Consider the following 21,540-nt stretch of genomic DNA (forward strand, 5'->3'; position numbering starts at 1 on the left):
AATCAGTAGGATAGAGGTTGTGGAAGCAATGAAGAAAGTTAAATCGGGAAAGCCCCAGGAATTGATGGAGGTGTGGTGAGATGCTGAAGCATGGGGGAGAGATAGTAGTAGAATGGATGTGGAAGATGTGCAGATTGGCCTGGGAGGAAGGTAGAGTCCCGGAGGGTTGGAAGTCAGGTATAATTATTCCCTTGTACAAAGGAAAAGGGGAAAAAGAAGTGTGTGGTAATCATAGGGGCATTTGTCTTCTTAGTATAATAGGAAAAGTGTATGGTAGGATACTTATAGACAGAGTTAGAGAAAGAACAGAGAAATTAGTTGGAGAAGAACAGGGAGGCTTTAGGAAGGGAAGAGGTTGTGTAGATCAGATATTCATTCTTAGATCTTTAGTGGAAAAGTTTCTAGAGAAGGGAAAGAAGTTGTATGCGGCTTTCATGGATTTGGAGAAAGCATATGACAGGGTGGATAGACAAGGATTGTGGAAAGTGTTAAGAATATATGGAGTAGATGGGAAGTTGTTGAATGCTGTGAAGAGTATGTATGATGGTGCTAAGGCTGCAGTGCGTGTGGATGGTGAACTAAGTGAATTTTTCTCTTTGAAAGTTGGTTTGAAACAGGGATGTGTCATGTCTCCATGGTTGTTCAATCTGTACATGGATGGGGTAATAAAAGAGGTACAAGGTAGGGTAGTGGATGTTGGAGTGGCCCTGGTGAGAGAGGATAGTGTTTGGAAACTCCCTGTACTGTTGTTTGCAGATGATACTGTGTTGTTGAGTGAAGATGAAGGGGAGCTGCAAGGCTTGGTGGATGAGTTTGAGAGAGTGTGTAAGAAACGGAACCTAAAGGTGAATGTAGGGGAAGAGTAAAGTGATGGTCTTTGAGAGAGGTGAAGTCAGTGAATGTATAGCGAGGTTGGATGGTGAGGAATTGGAAAATGTGAGTACGTTTAAGTATTTGGGTAGTGTGATGAGTAAGGATGGAGGTTTGGAGGGTGAAGTGCTTGAAAGGGTACAGCAGGGAAGAAAGGTTGCTGGTTCCTTGAAAGCAGTGATAAGAAACAGGGAAGTGAGCATGGAAGTAAAAAAGTTACTACATGACAGTATTGTGATACCAACTCTAACGTACGGAAGTGAAGCTTGGACGTTGTTGGAAGGACACAAGTCAAGAGTGAGAGCAGTGGAAATGAGTTATTTAAGAGGAGCTTGTGGAGTCACGTGGAGAGACAGGCTGACGAATGAGGATATAAAGGAGCGTTGTGGTGCTGATGTGGATGTGATAGGAAGCGTTGTGAGGAACACACTGAGGTGGTTTGGCCATGTGGAGAGGATGGAGGGTGAAAGACTGACGAAGAGAGTGTATGTGAGCGAGGTGGAGGGTGGAAGAGGGAGGGGGAGACCGAGGATGAGATGGAGGGATGGGGTGGAGAGGTATATGAGAGAGGGGGGTGTGAGTTGGGAGCAGGGTAGTGAAATGGCGGGGGACAGGGCGACTTGGAGGCGATTTGTTTGTGGCCACCCCAAACGGGATTGAGGCGTCTGGCAATAGATAGATAGATAGACCTTTAGATTCTGTTTCTTACACACTTTCCCAAACTTTCACCAAGCCATGCAGTTCACCTTTGTCTTCGCTTAACAATACCGTATCATCTGCAAACAATAGTACTGTACATGAAGTTTCCAAATGTTACACTCTCTCATTAGGGCTGATCCAACATCCACTGCCCTATTTTATATCTCTTTTACAATCCCATCCATATACAAATTGAACAACCATGGAGGCATGACACATTCCTATTTCAATCCAACATTCAGACAGAAAAATTCACTCAGTCCACTATTTGCATGCACTGCAGCCTTCGCACCCTCATACACTGTATATACTTTTCACATCATTCAACAACTTCCCATTTACTCCACATGTTCATAATATTTTCGACATTCTTTGTCTATGCACTCTGTCATATGCTTTCTCCAAATCCATGAAGGCCACATTCAATATCTTTCCCTTCTCTAGAAACTTTTCCACTACAGACCCATGGATAAATATTTGATCTACACAACCTCTTCCCTTCTTAGCCCGCCCCATGCCGGCGACATACATGTAAGTTGGCTCCTATACGTGTGGACAGTGCTAGTGATGTACATGTACATTGGCGATTTGATATACTGTACTGTATTTGCCAAATACGAAAATTCAAATTAGGCACCAAATAATTGGCCGGGATATTCCCGCGCCTCTCTAGGCCTTCCTATATCATCAATATACCCAACAAGCTCGTCCTTGGCTCGAATAACATAATTATCAATGAAGAAAATGCAGACCTTCTGCCTCCTCTCACTCTGTGGCAGCAGCAGGCGGTGAAGTCTATGGGCGTTACTCCGAAGTTTTCTGCCGCCTGCTCAGGGAGAATCGGTCAAAATCAACCTAAATGGTTTCTGTGAGTACTTTTATGGTTGTTCTCCATGTTTTCTCATCATTTCTAACCAACGGGGAAAAAAAAAAAAAAAAAACTGGCACCAAGGCTCCATGAGGGTCCAAAGTCTGCCAGCAAGCGGCGGGTTAAAAACCTCCTTGTCCTTCTCCAACTAACTCCTCTGTCATTTCCCCCACTCTGTCAATAAGTATCTACTTTATACTTTTCCTATTACTCTATGAAGACAAATGCCTCCTATGATTACCACACACTTCTTTTTCCCCTTTCCCTTTGTACAGGGGAATAATTATACCTGACTTCCAATCATCCGTGGTTCTACCTTCCTCCCAGGCCAATCTGCACATCTTCCATATCCATTCAACTACTATCTCTCCCCCATGTGCCATTATTTCACCACACACTCCATTAATTCCTGGGTCTTTCCCCCCATTTTGACTTTCATCATCACTCCCACTACTTCCATCTTATTGATCTCTTCCTTCCTTCTCACCTCCATCCTTCTCCCAGCCATTCTCCAGCCACTTATACTCGCATTACTTTCACTGCCTATGTTTAACAGTTCCTTATAGTGTTCTCTCCATCTGCTCACTTTTTCTCTCTCCTCCACTATCAATATACCATTTTCATCATTCACTCCCCTACTAACTCCTTTACTCGTATCACCCTGTCTACCTCTCTTTACCTCCTTCCACAACATTTTCTTACATTCCCTCCACTTTACACTCAAATTCCTCATCCACTCTCTTCTTACTCTCTCATACTAATCTTTTGCCTTACTCTTCCCCTCTACATAAAACACTCTCTTCCATCTCTCAGTTTCCTCCATGCCTATGCTTCCCATCCACTCACTATATGCTTTCTTCTTTTGCTCCACAGTTTGTCTCACCTCTTCACTCCACCACGCTGTTCCTTGCACCCCCCTTTCATCTTCTCTTCACCCCACACACTACCTCACAAGCTGCACATATTTCATCTATGAATATCTTGCACACACTTTCCACTTCCCCAATCTGCTCCAACCCATATTTACCTAACTGCTCATTCCACTTCTCTCTTATGTTCTGCCTTTTTTCCAGCCTCTTCCAACCTTTCTACTCTCCTTGTATGGACTACTTCCTCCTGTCCTTCCCTCCTCCTATTCATCCATTGCACTTGAACCTTGATTTTCATTACCACCAAGAGGTGGTCAGAAAGCCCACTCCCCCAACCTCTGTACGCTCTTGCATCCATTACGTACCTTCTCATTCTCTCATCCACACACACACAATCAATCACTGCCTTCTGTTCATTTCAGTTCACCACCCACCCTTCTCATCACTCGCCATGTATACCTGTTGATCATTTTGTGCCTGAACAGGATACTGGCTATCATCAACCCCCTCCCCACACAAATGTCCACTAGAGCTCTGTCATTCTCAGCCACTTCTGCAGGTACACCCCACTCACCGACTATTCCATCCACCTTCACATTCCCTACTTTTCCATTCACAGCTCCAATCAGAAACACTCATTTTTCTCAAACATTTCCATGCATGATTCCACATTTGCCCAGAACTTGTCTTTCATTCTGCTTGCACGATCTTGTGTTGGCACATACACACACGGAACCGTCCACATTTGTATTCCTCCATTCAATCTTACCCACACAATCCTTGGCCAAACAGATCCATACTCTCTTATATTCTCTTTCCATCTCTTGCACACAATACATACACTCTCTTTTGCTCTCCCATACTAACCTACTCCTGTGCATATACCCCATCCATATGCGCACTCTCACATTCTCACCTCTCCATTTAGTCTCAGTCAATCCACATATAGTATGTCCACTTTTGCACCCTCAAGCAATTAAACAATCTCTAAAAATGGAGCGATATTCCTGATTGCAACTGTACATATGATATGGAAGAAACAAGGCAAGAGATGACAGAAGCAGAAAAGAGTGGGAAATGAAATAAGATTTGAAGGAAGAGTCTCTCACACACACACACACACACACACACACACACACACACACACACACACAAAGTAAAAACACAAGAATAAACTATAAATAAATATAATCCCCACAATAAGAATGCTTCATGTAAAGATCAACAATATACACAGAGAGAGATCTCAATATTTCCTATAATAAAAGTTGTTGTTGTGCTGCCCCAGTCTGTGTGATCAAGCAAATCCATCAACCACAAACATGTATATAACTACCACTGCAGGACCATCCCATGCAATGAATCAATGTTACCATGCAGCTGACAGCACCAGCCTTGCCACAATGAGATGTGGGGATAAATGTGGAGGTTTGGTTTCTGCGTGGATGCCACATGTGCATCTCTCCACATAGTTACCAACAGTACCATAGCAGGCTCCATGTCACCCCGTTATTTGGCTGTAGACAATGGTTACCACCCAGAATTGTAAATGGTTTCCTGGGTTATGGTAAACCATTTGCCTTGTCACTCAGTGTATAGCCACCTGAAGTGAAAAGAAGATTAATAGTGACAGGAATGATGGGAGAAACAGGAAGAGAGGAAGACTGACACAGAAAGAGAATGAATGACATGTAGGAAGAAGCATGCAGAACTACATCAAGTAAGTGGATGATGAGTGCCCCCACCTGCCACCTACACTGAAAGTGTACTGCATGTAAACAAGATCTTGATAGGCAAGAATATATCCCTAAAAACCTGTGATCTCTAAATCAAAAGAATGCTACATGTAAGTAAGAATCACAATTGCTACATAAACTCTAAAAAGCTATTATAATATACAGTAATCTCTCGAATATCTGACATAATAGAGCCAAAGGCATGTCCGGGTAGTGGCTCCGTTTGCATAGTGAACCTCTCCCCTGACCGCTATTCATACATAACCAAACTTTGAAAGTCAGTGTAAGGGCCACTGCAGGATATCATATAACACTTACTCCTGTTGTTTAACCCCTTAACCACAGGGCGTCACTTTTGCGATTCTGTGTTATTTTGAATTCTCCCGGGCTTTCAAGTGGTGGCTAGTATCATCTATCAGTACTGCCGGTGTCCAACTCTAGTCAGCACTGCTAATGTCATCTGTACTCTCATCCACTGTTGACATTTTAGCTATTTATCTCCGTTCTTGACTCCCCTCCCTACCTTCCCTCCATTACCCTCTCCTCTAGCCTGCCCGGCTGCACTGCGCTAAGCAAATCTTCCCCAGAATTTTCCACTGATTTCATCCATTGAAATAAGCCCTATGACCTATTCTTATTTAAAAAAAAAAAAAAAAAAAAAAAAAAAAAAAAAAAAAAAAAAGGTAACTGACAGTGCCATACACCTGAAGTTGGCTAATTATCACCTGGCAACACCCCACATGCACTTGTCAGCTAATTTTCCCAGGTAATTTCCCCTTGAAATATGCCATATAATCTACTCTCGTAATAAGAATATATATAAGAAAGGAAGGGAGAAGCCTACGTGATATTTACATTCACCTGGAACTACCTAGTTCCCTGCCAATCATTTCACAGCTTATAAATTAGCAGCTGTCACCTCGCTGACGTTGTCAACCCTTGGCGGCACCATATCCGCCTCGTCATTTAGTTCAGCGTTGTTTCTTGAGATGAAAGCACATAGCACTCGCGCCCCTCCATTTCTGCCGCTTCTAGAGGGCCTTCTGACCTCTACCCTACTAAACCTCGTGTGGGAAGGGGTAAAGGACTAAATGAGTCTGCTGTGGAGTGTGAACTGGCTAATTTATCCATGATAATGATGGACATCACTACAATCTTTCTGGTGAATCGTGTGATAAGCCAGTGGAGGAAATGGTGATAAACTACGAGTGATGCAGAGTCCCAAGTTCATCCTGGCTCCAAGGGAAAGAAGCCCTTATTTACTGGAAGTGACAATGTATAACATAGTGTAAATAAAATAGAAATGTAAATAATTACTAATATAAGAATATGAGTACAAATACTTGGAGTAATGACAGTCAAAGCTTTGCTCTCTACGCTAGTTTACTGAATGAGAAAGTTACCTGGAGTGAAAATAAACTACTATTACTGAAGGAAACTTATGGATAAATACTGTATATATATAAAAGTGTAATAAAGTAATAGGAATATAAAGTGTGAGTGTGTTTATGAATAACAAATGACAGAATACCAGCAGGGAACGAGTGCAAGTGGGAAGCTCGTACGCGCTCGTAATTTTCATTGCTTTCACTTTTTTTTTTTTTTTTTTTTTTTTTTGGATTCCAAACTACTTGAAAATCATAGAATAGTGTTTCTGGTGATAATATCAGGCTGTGGTAATCATATTACGGGGTGTCGTGAAGTGTAAAGTGGAGAATTCATTACCCAACTTCAGAAGTCTCCACAAGTCCTACGGTACTTGACGAAGGCTCAACAAACATCCCAGGAGAAAGCTGAAGGTATGTACCATATGCACATAAAATTATCATATTCTAGGACTAATAACTGATTTTTGGCATATATTTTTAAAAAGTCAGTCGGAGCGCGAATATCCTCGCGGGGCACATCAAGGAGAGCAAAAACATGAACGCGGTGTAGGGGTTAACACTACTCTATCTGGTCAAGCAGACCTCAAAATGCAGTGGGCACACAAAACATAATGGTAAAACGGAATAAAATCATGATACAGTACAGTAAGCTAGAATAAAATCAATGTTAACAGTCACGATTCAACCATCCCGCATCAATCTTACCATGGATCTCCCACTTCTAATGAGTCAGCACTACCCTCTTACTTTTCCCTTGTCAAGGGGCCATCATCACACACCCAGGAAGAGGCATGAATAAATTGCAAGGCCAGAAGCAGGTAAGGAACAACCACAAAAATCACTACGTGTGCTGCTTTGACAACTGTTTACATTGCCGCATGGGAACCGAGAGTGAGCAAGGGGGGTCTCAGGCAGACACTAAGTAAACTAACCAGCCTGACACGGCCGCGCCACTGGGCTATTTCCGCCCATCCAGGCGGAAATTTTTTGCACAACCATAATTTCCTAATGAACACAAGCATTTTGTCCGGAGAGTGAGAAAAATGCATGAATAATGGTTTGGAACAGCCTGATCACAGCATCCGGGTAATGGATTATCTGGGTTGTGGTCATCCAGATAATCGAGAGATTACTGTACTTACATTAAAAAATGGTTCATGTAAATAAGAGTTACATACCTCTTCCTGATTTTCCTCTGCTGCAGAGAGCTTTTGCTCTAAATAAGTCTGCCGTGCCCGCAATGTGGTAACTTCTTGAGCCTTAGTGCGAACCTCAGCTTCAACACTCATGTAATATCGAGGATCCACCACACGTTGACACATCCCTGAGCAACATTAGTCATGCAATTTTATATCTGCTCCATCAAGTAAAAGATCATTTGTTTATAAACCTGGCATAATACTACACCAATATTGCAATCAGTGTTTCATCTGCTGCCTATTCCTATCAAAAACAGCCTTTGCCTGCCTATGCTTTTAGTATTCATGATTAAAATACTGTAGTATACAAAGTGTTGTTCAGTTCTTCAATAAATAGTGGCAATCACTTGTGAAATCTCGAATCTTAAAATTAATAAACATCTACATACAGTACAGTATTGTACTCAAGCAACCATCAATCTCTAAGTTTCTCGTAATGAAAGACAAAGTTTTCCATATACATTATCACCTAAAATAAATTAAACCTATCTTTTCAGGTGAGCAAACATTTTATGAACAACTGCAAATTTGTTCTAGGCTCAAAACTTCTGACAGGACAGTTCAATTATAAATCACAAGAGAAATTATTTTCCAATCATATTACTCAATCACTATCCTTACCATGATTCCAAACAAATTACATATATAACATCTTTCAGTGCTATCTGTACAGTATATGGAAATGAGAAATATTAATAGATGTATGCCAATTCATAGCCATAATAATCTCACAACCCTGACACATCACTATTCAACTTAATATAAACCAGTCCAGTCTCTATTTTTGCCAGTATCGATAATCTTCACTTTGCAGCTGTCCTCTTCAATAAAAAAGGGCATGTCAAAAATGAACCTTCTCAATCTATAATAAATCTATCTATCCATCTATCTACTGCCAGACGTCTCAATCTCATAAGGGGTGGCCACAAACAAACTGCCTCCATGTCGCCATGTCCAACGCCATTTCACTGCCCTGCTCCCAGCACACCCCCTTCTCTCATATACCTCTTCACTCCAGCCCTCCATCTCATCCTTCGCCTCCCCCCCCCCCTCCATCTCACTCACATACACTCTCCCAATTAGTCTCTCGCTCTCCATCCTCTCCACATGGCCAAACCACCTCAATGTATTTCTCCTAACACTTTCTATCACATCCAAATCCACACCACAATGCTCCTTCACTTCCTCATTTGTTAGTCTGTCTCTCCATGTAACTCCACATGCTCCTCTAAAATAGCTCATTTCCACTTCTCTCTCTTGACTTGTGTCCTTCCAACAAGGTCCATGCTTCAATTCCATACATTAGGGTTGGAATCGCTATACTGTCATGCAGCAACTTTTTTTCTTCCATGCTCGCTTCCCTGTTCCTTATCACTGCTTTCAAAGAATCAGCAACCTTTATTCCCTGTTGTACCCTTTCAAGCACTTCACTCTCTAAACTCCATCCTTACTCATCACACTACCCTTGTACTTAAATGCACTCACATTTTCCATTTCCACCTCATCCAGCCTCACTGTACATTACATGGCTTTATTTCTCTCAAAGACCATAACTTTACTATTCCCTACATTCACATTTAGATTCCGTTTCTTACACACTCTCCCAAACTCATTCACCAAGCCTTGTAGTTCCCCTTCGTCTTCACTTAAGAATACAGTATCATCTGCAAACAACAGTATATACAAGGAGTTTTCAAACACTGCCCTCTCTCATTAGGGTCACTCCAACACTCACTGCCCTACCTTGTACTTTTATATAATCCCATCCATATACAGATTGAATATGCATCAGGACATGCCACATCCCTGTTTCAATCCAACGTCCCATCCATCCATCCATCATCTACTCCTGTGATGCCCCATAAAGAGCACAGGAGCCCGGGACTAGGCAAGTTGGTCCAGACATTTCAGACCAACATTCCAAGAACAAAATTCACTCAGTTCACTATCCACATGCACTGCAGCCTTGGCACCCACATACGTACTCTTCATGGCATTCAACAATTTCCCATTTACTCCATATATTCTTAATACTTTCCACATTCCTTGTCTATCCACCCTGTCATATGCTTTCTCAAAATCCATGAAGGTCGCATACAACTTTTTTCCCTTATCTAGCAACTTTTCCATTAACGAGCTAAGAATGAACATCTGACCTACACAACCTCTTCCTTTCCTAAAACTTCCCTGTACTTCTCCAACTAATTCCTCTGTTATATCCCTAACTCTGTCCATAAGAATCCTACCATATACTTTTCCTATTACACTAAGAAGACAAATGCCCCAATGATTACCATTCATTTCTTTTTCCTCTGTTCCTTTGTACAGGGGAATAATTATACCTGTATTCCAATCCTCTGGGACTCTACCTTCCTCCCAGGCCAATCTGCACATCTTCCATATCCATGCTTCAGCATTTCACCACACACTCCATCAATAATAGGATTTGAAATGGGTATGGCAAGAATTGCACCCTGTTTTGTTGAACTGATAGTACAGTTATCCCTTAACATCCGCAGTTTTAACATACCATACACAGTTTTGAATACAGTTCATTTACTATATGGCTGGGGAATGGCTGGGAGAAGGAGGGAGGTGAGAGGAGAGGAAGAAATCAGTAGGATGGAAGTGGTGAAAGCAGTGATGAAAATCAAAATGGGGAAAGCCCCGGAATTGATGGAGTGTGTGGTGAAATGCTGACGCATGCACATCTTCCATATCCATGCTTCAGCATTTCACCACACACTTCATCAATTTTGGGGTTTTCCCCATTTTGATTTTCATCACTGCTTTCACCACTTCCATCCTACTGATTTCTTCCTCTCCTCTCACCTCCCTCCTCCCAGCCATTCCCCAGCCATATAGTAAATGAACTGCATTCAAAACTGTGTATGGTATGTTAAAACTGCGGATGTTAAGGGATAACTGTACTATCAGTTCAACAAAACAGGGTGCAATTCTTGCCATACCCATTTCAAATCCTATTTTACTGATGTATTCATACCCATTACAAACCTTTTTGATTCATCAACTTCCATACCTTGCTTCTCAAACATTCACTTGTAATATTTAATCATTTCTTTTCATTGGTTTTCCACACCTACCATCATCAAACACCCACAATTCTTGGTACCACATACCTTTTTCAAAACCATAATCATATCCATTTTCTTCATGTGCCCATAGCATTTCCCATTCACTCATTAACTACACATAAATTTTTTAAAAAATCTATGTTTTTCTTATCTTACCAATATCAAATAGCCTGCACCTACAGCCAGATAATTCATAACATTGTGGTACACACACATTATCAAATTACAGTAAAGCAACTGCGCTATATGGATCCCAGGCCTCTATGCTCCAGATGGGACAAAAATGGGAATGGATGACAGATAGAATGACATTTTGATCACAGTGCCACCTTTAAAAGTCCCACTTTCCACCTACAATTCAACTCTCTTTGCATCTTCCCAAAATTGAAACTTTTACCCTAATCATCAAATCATCATCACCCAGTCTTCTTTTCCCACCCAAAAGTGGGGAGGTGAGGAAGGATTGAGAAAGTAAAAGAGAGAGAGAGAGAGAGTAATCTGAATTTGCCCAAACAAATGGGTCATATTCTCATTCACCCCCCATTCAAACCCTCAGAATCCTGACTCCATATACCCAACCATAATTTTTTTTCTTGTAAATCTGAAGGAGCAACAGATATCAATTCAGTGAAGTGTGACCTTGAATCACAGTGCACTTAGCCTACTTGAATGTGTTCAGTGCTGCTGCCCAGTCCAGTTGCTGCTGAGCAGCATGCATCTGAGAATGTGTTCTTCTTGCTCATTCCATTTTCGTTTTAGGATGCAATGACCAAGTGAATCGAGCAGTTATTGCAATAAATTTTGTCAAAAACATAGTGACACACAATCTGACACCATTAGAAAGATTCAGCAGGCTTTTGGCGATGAAGCTATAGGTGTTCTGCAAATTAAGATTTGGAACAAGATGAAGCTCATGCTGACAGTTTTTTTTGGGTACCAGGGTGTATTAATTACGAATACACCCCAGAAGGCCAAACATGGTCTACGGAATGCAGTGCACTGCAAAAGACACGAGCTGTGGGGCATGGAGGGCTGGCAGTCCTGCCATGACAATGGTCCTGCCCACTCATTCCATCTAATTCAGGATTTTTTGGCTAATCACTGGAACACACAGGTCAGGCAGACTCCGTGCTCTCTTGACTTCGTTCCTTGGGACTTTTGGCTTTGAGATAAATGCAATGAAGATCTTGTTGGTGATCCCCAAAACTGACTTTACAAGATGTTTCCAGCAATGGAAGGACCGCTGGGCTAGGTGTGTTGAGTCCCAAGGTGAATACTTGGCAGGGATTAAAGTCAGAACTCAGTAAACACTATTTTTTTTTTCCGAGTTAAAGGTTGGATACTTTTTGATCATACCTTATACATGCTTCATACCACATACCAGCTAGAATCAACCTGACGACTATCACTTCACAAAGCACTGTCGTTTCCCTTACCTCACCACTTTCCATAACACACCTTGGACATAATAATTTACTATTTCTATCCACCATTTTGGTCTAACACACCTCCTCCCAGCTTCAAATATCCTCAAATATATCCTATTCATTATTCTCTTAACATCCCCCCTCTCCACATGACCATAACATCTGAGTACAGTACACTTATTTGACTCTCACATTCACAAATTTCCTTGGTCTAAGCTTTTCACAAAGCACATCAGCTACTCCTTCTCCTATCCATTCTCCCCACTCTATACACAGTCCTCAACAGTCCCATTTCTGCTGCTTTTACTTTTGAATTTACATTTTCATGCCACATCACAGTCTCACAGCCTTATGCTGGAGCAGGCATTAAAACTTCATACAAGCCTCTCACAGCTGCCACACTCAGACCTTGTGCTGCTTATTATGGCCTTTATAGCTCTGGTCACATTCTTTCTTTGCACCATTCTACTTTCCACTTCTTTTCTGCATTTACCTCATTTTTCTCAACCATCACTTCTGCTCTTACAATATCTACACCTGGCTTCATGGAATGACACTTGCAGGCATCTATGAAACCATGGACCAGCTTACAAAGCTCTTATCTAGTATTTGCAAGCATCATTACATCATCTTCAAACATCAGAACTGAGATACTCCATCCTTTATCATCCATTACAATCATTCTCTCTCTCTCTCTCCATGACTTGCGCTTTTATCTTTCTCACAAACCCCTCCATGTAATGTATATAATGAACTGCCATGGGGACATCACACAACCTTAGCTCATGCCAACACTGATCTTAACCCGCGGCGTCCCGTCGACGTACTTCCACGTCCTCACGTTTTGTCACTGCCAATCCCGTTGACGTACTTCAACGTCCTACAATTGCAAGGTTCATAATTTCCACAATTTTCAAAATTCGCACGAGATTTTCAATTCGCCCACCTACCCAAGCCTCCCCTACCTGCCGCCAGGCGGGCAGCATCCCAGACCCTGCGTGACCCGCGCTTGCCCTTGTCTCGGTCACTCACTTGTTAGCAGTGACCCAGGTCAGACATGGCGCGGAAAGGTCTCTCAGACGACGAAATAGCATCCGCCCTGGAGGCCTTCACTGGAGATAGTGATTCTCCACTTGATGATGATGTGGTGGATCGAGATTACGTCCAGCCAGAGGAAGAAATAACAAGCAGTGATGAGGAGGTCCCTTCGCCCCGGAAAAAGCGGTATGTGACATATCGTAAGGCAAGGGAAGGCCAGCCTGCACCCAAACCACCTGCACGGACCTCTCTCCATCCCCTAGAGAGAGATTTTGATGAGGACAAGGACGAGGACGGCGGCTTAGGACGTGATGTTGCCTCGTGGTTGAGGAAGGAAAAAATCTCACCCCGAGGATCAGAAGGTGGGGCGAGAAGGCAAATAAGGTATGGTCCTACTGTTTTGTCTGGGGAAGGCGAAAGTGGTGTGGTGGGAGTGCGGGGTGAAAGGGAAAGTGGTGTGGCGGGAGCGCGGGGTGAAAGGGAAAGTGGTGTGGCGGGAGTGCGAGGTGAAAGGGAAAGTGGTGTGAGGGAGGCAGCATGAGCACGTGGTGCACGTAGGCCTAGGGGAGAGGAGGTGGAGCCACTCCCCAGCACGTCTTTTGCCACACAATATTCCCAAACTTCCTCCCCACAGCCCCAGGATGTGGGGAAAGGAAGGAAAGGGAAGGGAAAGGATAAAGGAAAAGGGAGAGGGAAGAGAAGTGCGAGTGATGAAAGGCGCCGCTCTCCACCTCCCCCACCACCACCAATGTTGCGTTGTGCCTTCAGCCATGTTTCAGAGAGTACCATAACTTCCTACACTACTGAAACTGTGTGGGATGGCAATATGACGCTCAGTATAATGGTAAGGCCAGTCATTATTTTCTAAGTCTTATATAAAGTTGAAACGGGTGTAATGTTTGCAGGAAAGTAATGTATAAGTTGAGAAATAGTGTAAGTTGAAAGAAGTGATATCAAAACTACACCCACTGTGTAAATCTGCGAAAATATTACGCTCAGTAGAACATTCTGGTCTGTATGTATGTGATAGGAATGATATAAAGTGGAAAAGGGTGTAATGTTAGTAGGAAAGTAATTTATAAGTTGAATACTAGTGTAAGATGAAACAAACGATATCGCGATAACACTCACTGTGTAAATATGCGATAATACGACGCTCAGTAGAATAGTAAAGTCTCCTATTATGTGATAGCAATTACATCAAGTGGAAACATGTGTAATGTTAGTGGAGAAGTATTATATAAGTACAAAAATAGGTTGTAAGTTGAAATAATACGCATAGCGACTTCACCCTCTGTGCTATTATGCGCTATTATTACGCTAAATATTTACGTAAGGCCTGAAACTATCTCAAAACAGTTCTCTAAAGTGGAAAAGTGTATAATGTTATTAGGAAAGTATTATGTAAGTTGAAAAAACACAATACGAGTTGAAACAACAGTCACAGCGAGTTCACTCACTACTAAATAAGCGCTAACATTACGCTAAATGTTATCGAAAGGCCTGTGAATACGTAAAAACAGTTCAATAAAATGTAAAATGGTATAATGTTATTGGAGATGTATTATGTAAGTAGAAAAAATGATATGTATCATGATTCAGCAATGTTAGCGATTCATCGTGAACAGTTTGGCCGATTTCGCTCGGTTCGCCCGATGGTACAATGCTTATTTCACCTCTATTTTTGTATAAAATCCAATTTACTCTTGCATCACATGTTTTTATGTTTGTAATAAATACATATCTACTTACTTTCATTGGTTTCCCAGACTTATAATACCACAGAAAACATGAGAGCCTCAGACCACCTACAGAGAACACAGTACCAGGTGTGACGAAGGTATACCTGTTTAGGCAACTTATGGACCCCGGTGAACACTTTCTTCGTGATTGACCATTGTTTCTGACCAAAATAGAAAGTTTTAGCAAAAAAAAATTTGGGTCCAAAAATGGTCGCGATTGGGGGGTACCAGTGGTGAAAAAGTGGTTGGGATGGGGCGGGTTAAAAGCCATTTGCTTCATTGTCCACTTACCCTTTCATATGTTTCATTTAATTTTTCAACACAAATACAGTACTTTGCTTACTGATGATGACATTTTTTTTTTTTTTGAAGTATGGTTTAACATATCATGGTGAACAAACATTAATTCTGAAAACTACCCAGAATACAATCTTAATGTATTCCAAACTCGTCATTTACCATCTTCCTTCTTTTCACAAGAGCATATTCATCTTACAAACATTTAAATATTTTATTCTCTACACAATGTCCATGGTAAAGAAAAGGTTGCATTTGTTAAAATTTAGGTACCGGTACCTTGCTAATGGAATATCAGTTTGCCTTGTGGTCTAGTGGGTGACAGGGCTCCAACCAGATGGAGCCTGAAACAGTTTTCATCTGAGGGGTGGTTTGGGTTTAACCCCTTAACCGCAGGGCGTCACTTTCGTGACGCTTGGGAGCAAGGGATCATACCGCGGGGCGTCGCTTTTGTGATTCTGTGTTATTTTGAATTCACCCGGGCTTCCAAGTGGGGGCTTGTATCATCTATCAGTACTGCCAATGTCCAACACTAGTCAGCACTCCTAATCTCATCTGTACTCCCATCCATTGTTGACAATTTAGCCATTTCTCCCCGTTCTTGACTCCCCTCCCTACCCCCCCTCCATTACCCTATCCTCTTGCCTGCCCGGCCGTGCTACGCCAAGTAAATCTTCCCTGGAATTTTTCACTGATTTCATCCATTGAAATAAGCCCTATGTCCTATTCTTATACCAAATAATATATACAAGAAAGAAATAAGGTAAGTGAGAGTGCCATACACCTGGAATTGGCTAATTATCACCTGACAACACCTCACGTGCACTCGTTCGCTAATTTTCGCTGTTTTTTTCCCCTTGAAATATGCCGTATAATCTATTTTCGTAATAAATATACATATAAGGAGGGAAGGGAGAAGCCTAAGTGATACTGACATTCACCTGGAACTACCTAATTTATAATGTATTGTCTAGATTTCCTGCCAATCATTTCAGTGAAATACATAGCTGTTTCAAGAGCTATGTTGGTAGTACTGAATATCCCCTAAGTAGGCCTCTACCCCGGCCGGCCCTCCCTTATTAGTTCTCTCTCATCTTCCGAAGAGGAGGTACGTCTGTACCTCTTGCTGACTTCAGGGCCTTTTTCACCCCCATGCAAAGGGCCCTGTGACCTTTACCCCCTACCAAACCTCGTGTGGCAAGAGGTAAAGGGCTGACAATTGATAAAAGAGTGACTACGATCTTTCTATTGAGTAAAACAGTGCAAGTGGAATTGTAAATAATGTGTAAACAGCAAGTGAAAATAATGAATGTAAATATACGTGAACAATGGAAAATAGTTTTATAAGTTACTTCAAGTGACAGTGCATAACACAGTGTAAATAAAATAGAAATGTAAATAACGTAAATAAAATAGAGAACGTAAATAGAAATGTAAATGAGTAGTATTATAAGAATACGAGTATATACCCTAGGAGTAATGAAAGTGAAAGTTTCACTCTAGCATGTCTGAATACTACGCGTTATGAGAGTGAAGATGAAAGTGACATTCACTCTCAATGCTAGTACACAGGACGAGAAAGTGAATGCTACGTATTTTACTGAAAGAAATTGAATCCCTACAGTGACAATAAACTAACACTACTGAAGGAAACTTATGGATAAAGACTGTAGATATATATAAGTGTTATACAGTAATAGAAATATAAAGTGTGAGGGGTTTTATGAATAATAAACGACAGAGTACCAAGAGCGAACTAGCGCAAATGCGGCAGTCAGACGCGCTCATAATTTTCATTGCTTTCACAGTGGTTTTTTTTTTTGGAGTATGGATCCCAAACTACTTGAAAATCATAGAGTAGTGTTTATAGTGTTAATATCTGGCTGTGGTAATCATATTACGAGTTGTCGGGAAGTGTAAAGTGGAGACTTCGTTACCCAACTTCAGAGGTCTCCACAAGTCCTACGGTAACTGACGAAGGCTCAACAAACATTCCAGGAGAATGCTGAAGGTATGTGCCATAAGCATATATAATTATAATATTCTAGGACTAATAACTGATTTTTGGCAAATATTTTTTGAGAGTCTGTCGGAGCCCGAATAACCCCGCGGCACACGCAAAACATCAGTAAACATGCCCGCGGTGTAGGGGTTAATGCTCACATAATGCCACTCTGGGGCAAGTGAAGCTGGTCACCCTTGCCTTAAATGCTGGTACTATGTAGCTTGGCACCAGGTCTCTATGCTCCTGATGGAGCAAAAAAGGATTGGAAGATAGATGGATGGAAATCTCGCCATGTCTACAGAAGAAAACCTGGTGTTTATATGGCTCCATCAAACATGTATAAAGAAGAGCTGTGAATCCCTCCCCCTCCCCCCAAAAAAAGTGTTGAATTAGGCATACTGTATTTGGAACACTGAAGTTCTAGTTGAACTTCTAAAAGGACTGAAACCATGAATGATCTACATATACTCTTTTTTTTTCCCTTAACCTGAGGCGTCCTGTCGACGTATGGGCACGTCGCAACGTTTTGTCATAGCTAGTCCCATCGACGTAGCAGTACGTTGTGCAATTGCAAGGTTCATAATTTGCTCAATTTTCAATTTTCGAGCGTGATTTTTGGTACATATACATGAGACACCTTCCTCTACAATTATGCCAGGCAGGGACCCAGCATGACCCCCCCCCCCGCATGCCATTGTCTCGGCAATTCACCTGTTATCAGTGACCTGGCCAATAAAGACATTCAGGGCCAGAGTGATTCCCCAATCGATGGCAATGTGGAGGACAAAGTTTAAGTTGCATTAGAGGATGAAACAGTCAGAAATGATGATCAGGTAATGTCGCCAAAAATGGTCAGGTATGCGTTATTGAGTGAAACAATGCTCATATTGCCTATATTACTGTGTGAAAACCAATATACTCTTGTACTACATATAAATTCGTACCAAATAAACAAATAAATACTGTTTATGAGTGGTGTGGAATAGTTACCCTCCCATAGAACTCGTTTTCTTTGGAGCCAGCCTAATAGAAAACCCAGTATGGTAAAGAGTACTGCTAGCTGTATGGAGTATTTTAAACTTCAGGTGAGAGATTTCTCTATGAATTTTCGATGTTTCTCACCAAAAGCGGAGGTTTGAGCCAAAAAAAATTCTTCCAAAATTGGTCGGGATTGGGGGGAGTCAGTGGTGGAAAATTGGTCGGGACATGACGGGTTAAGTCTACTAAACTTTATGGAGTGCCTCCTACAGAAGTTTCATGCACAGACACAGACGATCTTCTGAAATACAGCATAATCTGCTGATAAATAAGAATATAAACATCAAGCCACTACTAATAACAAGCAGCAGTGCCAAGACACAGCAAATCTGGCCCTTGCAGTCATATTAGTGCTGATATAAAAACAAAACAGGGTATCTAATCAAAGATGTCACATGTCAAATTTGGGGTAAATCGGGCAAAAACTGACGATTTAATGACCATTTGAAATATTAGGCCTGACCCACCTGACACTGACCTCCTTACCACTAACTGGGGGCGACCCCCCTGATGTAATGAGGCATTTTACAGGACGCAGATTTGAAAGATGCATCTTTGGGTTTTGGTTTCATGTCGATATGATGATTCTGAAATGAGTTATGGTGAAAAAACTATTTTTACCAGTCCCCCCCCCTTTTTTTTTTATACTTTTTGGGCCTACAGCCAGGGCCTTGGCCCAATTTGGCCCCAAATTTAATCAGGTCATCAGATGGTCAAAGCCTATCTAATATACTATAGCAGTAGGCTTGTGTGTGTGTGTGTGTGTGTGTGTGTGTGTGTGTGTGTGTGTGTGTGTGTGTGTGTGTGTGTGTATTTTGGGCAGCCGAAACTACACATTCAAATCGCACCAAAATTGGCACAAAAATTGCAAAAAATTTGCTGGTGTGAAAAAACTTGTTCCCATCACGACTGAAAAACTTTTACTATATTTAATGAGTGATCACATTTTGACCAAAAAACGCTGCTCCAGGCGCCCGGCATAGGATCTCCATAGAATTTTTTGTCCGCAGGCATAACTAAAATATATTATATATAGCTGCGCCAAAGCCCTCCGCAGGAGCAAGTGAGAGGGGCCCAAAGGGCCCACAAGTACTTGTCATCCCTATAATTTTAGTCAAAATTGCACCACCAGTTGTCACATAAAGTTGTTAACAGTTACACAAACAAACAAACAGACAAATCGTGTGAAAAGAATACCCGTCCCCGAGCCCTCCAGGGCAGGGAAGGTTTAAATATCATGATATCTTCCACTTCTTCATCCAGAAGTTATCTTATCAGGGTTTATTCTTGCTCCCTCCTAAATTCTAAACAATTTAAAAGAAGTCACTTGGAAAGATGGGGTTACTGAGGACTATCTGTAATCCCTATCTTGTCAAATGTTTATTCTTGCTCTTTCCAGACTATTTAAATCAATTTAAGTGAGATATCTTAGAGAGAGGAAATTACTGAGGACTATATCTAATCCTTCCAGTGTGAAAAGAATTTTCTACTCTTTAAACAATCTGATGATAGCAACATTAAACATAGCAGATGTTATAATACAGAAAGGGTTGGGAAAGCAAAGGATACTACAGTGCTACAAACAAGGAGGTAGGTCAACAGGAACTGTTAAAGATTTCACCCTGAATATAATATTCTACACCTTGCATTACACAGCTTCCAGGACATACATTTTATGTACATATTGTGCACTTATATAGCTTATAAAAGCTGTAGCTAGTTAAGCAGCACTCTCATCTGTTAATGAATGAATAAAGTACAGTCAATACACTATACGCAGTATGTAATCCTGTTCATGCTATTATGAGGACTAAAAAAAAATCAAAACACCTTATTAGAAAGATTATTCCAACTACCCTTTAATATGCCAACTGGAAAATGTATCACATTAAAAAGGAATGCAACTGACCAGAAAAAGTACTTCAACAAAATACCTGCAAGTCTATTTTTTAACTCCCGTAGTTTGTTATCCCCCTGCTTGATTGCCATCTGGATTTCCTTGACTTCTTTCCGCAGAATCTGGAATCTCTGTTTGCGTGTGTGTTGAGCCACTGCCTTGTCCACCTGGTGAAAAAATTTAGTAAAGTTGTGTGTGTGTCAGTGGTAGGTGGTGGCAACCATCATCCACTCACTTGATGCAGTGCTGCCTACTTCTTCCTTAGCCTTTATCATTCTTTTTCTGTGCCTGCCCTCCACTCTTCCTATTTCTCCCATCTTTCCTGTCACATCTTATTGCTTTTCTTTCCTTTACAGGTGGCTTTACATTGAGTGACAAGCCAAATGGTTTCCTGTAAGTCATGGAACCATTTAGCCTACAACGCTGGGTGGTAACCATATAACCAAACCATACGTGCTCCCTATGTGTCAACAAGTGGATTGGTGGAGGGTTAGTGCCCCTCCCCGTAAAACAAATAACTCAAAGTCAAATGGCCACCCCTTATGGGATTATGGAGTCTGGCAATAGATAGATAGAGTGTGTGTGTGTGTGTGTGTGTGTGTGTGTGTGTGTGTGTGTGTGTGTGTGTGTGTGTGTGTGTGTGTGTGTGTGTGTGTGTGTGTGTGTGTGTGTGTGTGTGTGTGTGTGTGTGTGTGTGCACCTAAAAATATCACACACACACACACACACACTGTACAATATCTATGTACATGTATACAGATATGATACATACTGGGTATTTATACCAATCCTTATCATTTCTAATACATATCATATTCCATGACAAAGAAAATTATTTGCAACCATGCAGTTTTACTACAAAAGAAAATATACTGATGTCTCACTCACCGCAGCTTCAACATCCCGCTCAAGTGTCAACTGGTCCACCACAGAGATGCCAAGTGCTCTTAGCTCCTCTTCCTGTGCACACAAGTCCTGGGCTATGCTATCACTGCTGTTTCTGGTGATATCACATCCTCCCATGCCATACTCTCCATTAATTAAAATGCCAAGTTCTTCATTACTGGTGCGGTTTGGGTGACCATCAGCCATTAAGGATACTGTAGATATCTGGGCCTCATCTGTACCAGAAGTGATGTCAGATTCATCAGGGAGTTGAACATTACCAGTGCTTCCAGATGCACTGCCATTAACATCTGCAGTCACAGCTCCCCTTATGGGAAGTCTCTCAGATTCTTCCATGTTCATATTGCACCCAAATCTGCAAAGCAAAATGCATTACTGGATTAGGTGTCAGTCATTAGGTTATGTGACAAGGCAGACACTGAACAGTCATGGTATGTTGGGGGGGTAATTACTGTGGAGGAAGTAA

At 41.6% G+C, this 21,540-nt stretch overlaps 1 protein-coding gene across 1 annotated transcript in view; it reads right to left on the minus strand.

The window, feature by feature from the left end:
* The window catches only part of LOC145411379 (DNA excision repair protein ERCC-6-like), a 101,405-nt gene extending 80,128 nt beyond the window's left edge, over positions 1–21,277 (minus strand). Inside the window, exons 1-3 of the mRNA XM_080281410.1 lie at positions 21,057–21,277; positions 20,206–20,335; positions 7,609–7,754 (exon numbers count right to left, since the gene is read on the minus strand). Of these exons, the coding sequence (XP_080137536.1) occupies positions 7,609–7,754; positions 20,206–20,335; positions 21,057–21,260 (480 nt within the window). The 5' untranslated portion in view covers positions 21,261–21,277. The remainder of the gene's footprint in view (positions 1–7,608; positions 7,755–20,205; positions 20,336–21,056) is intronic.
* Positions 21,278–21,540: the final 263 nt, after the last annotated feature.

This window comes from Coenobita brevimanus, chromosome 89 (assembly GCF_032717465.1).
Source record: "Coenobita brevimanus isolate Jiangsu-jjx chromosome 89, ASM3271746v2, whole genome shotgun sequence".
NCBI lineage: Eukaryota > Metazoa > Arthropoda > Malacostraca > Decapoda > Coenobitidae > Coenobita > Coenobita brevimanus.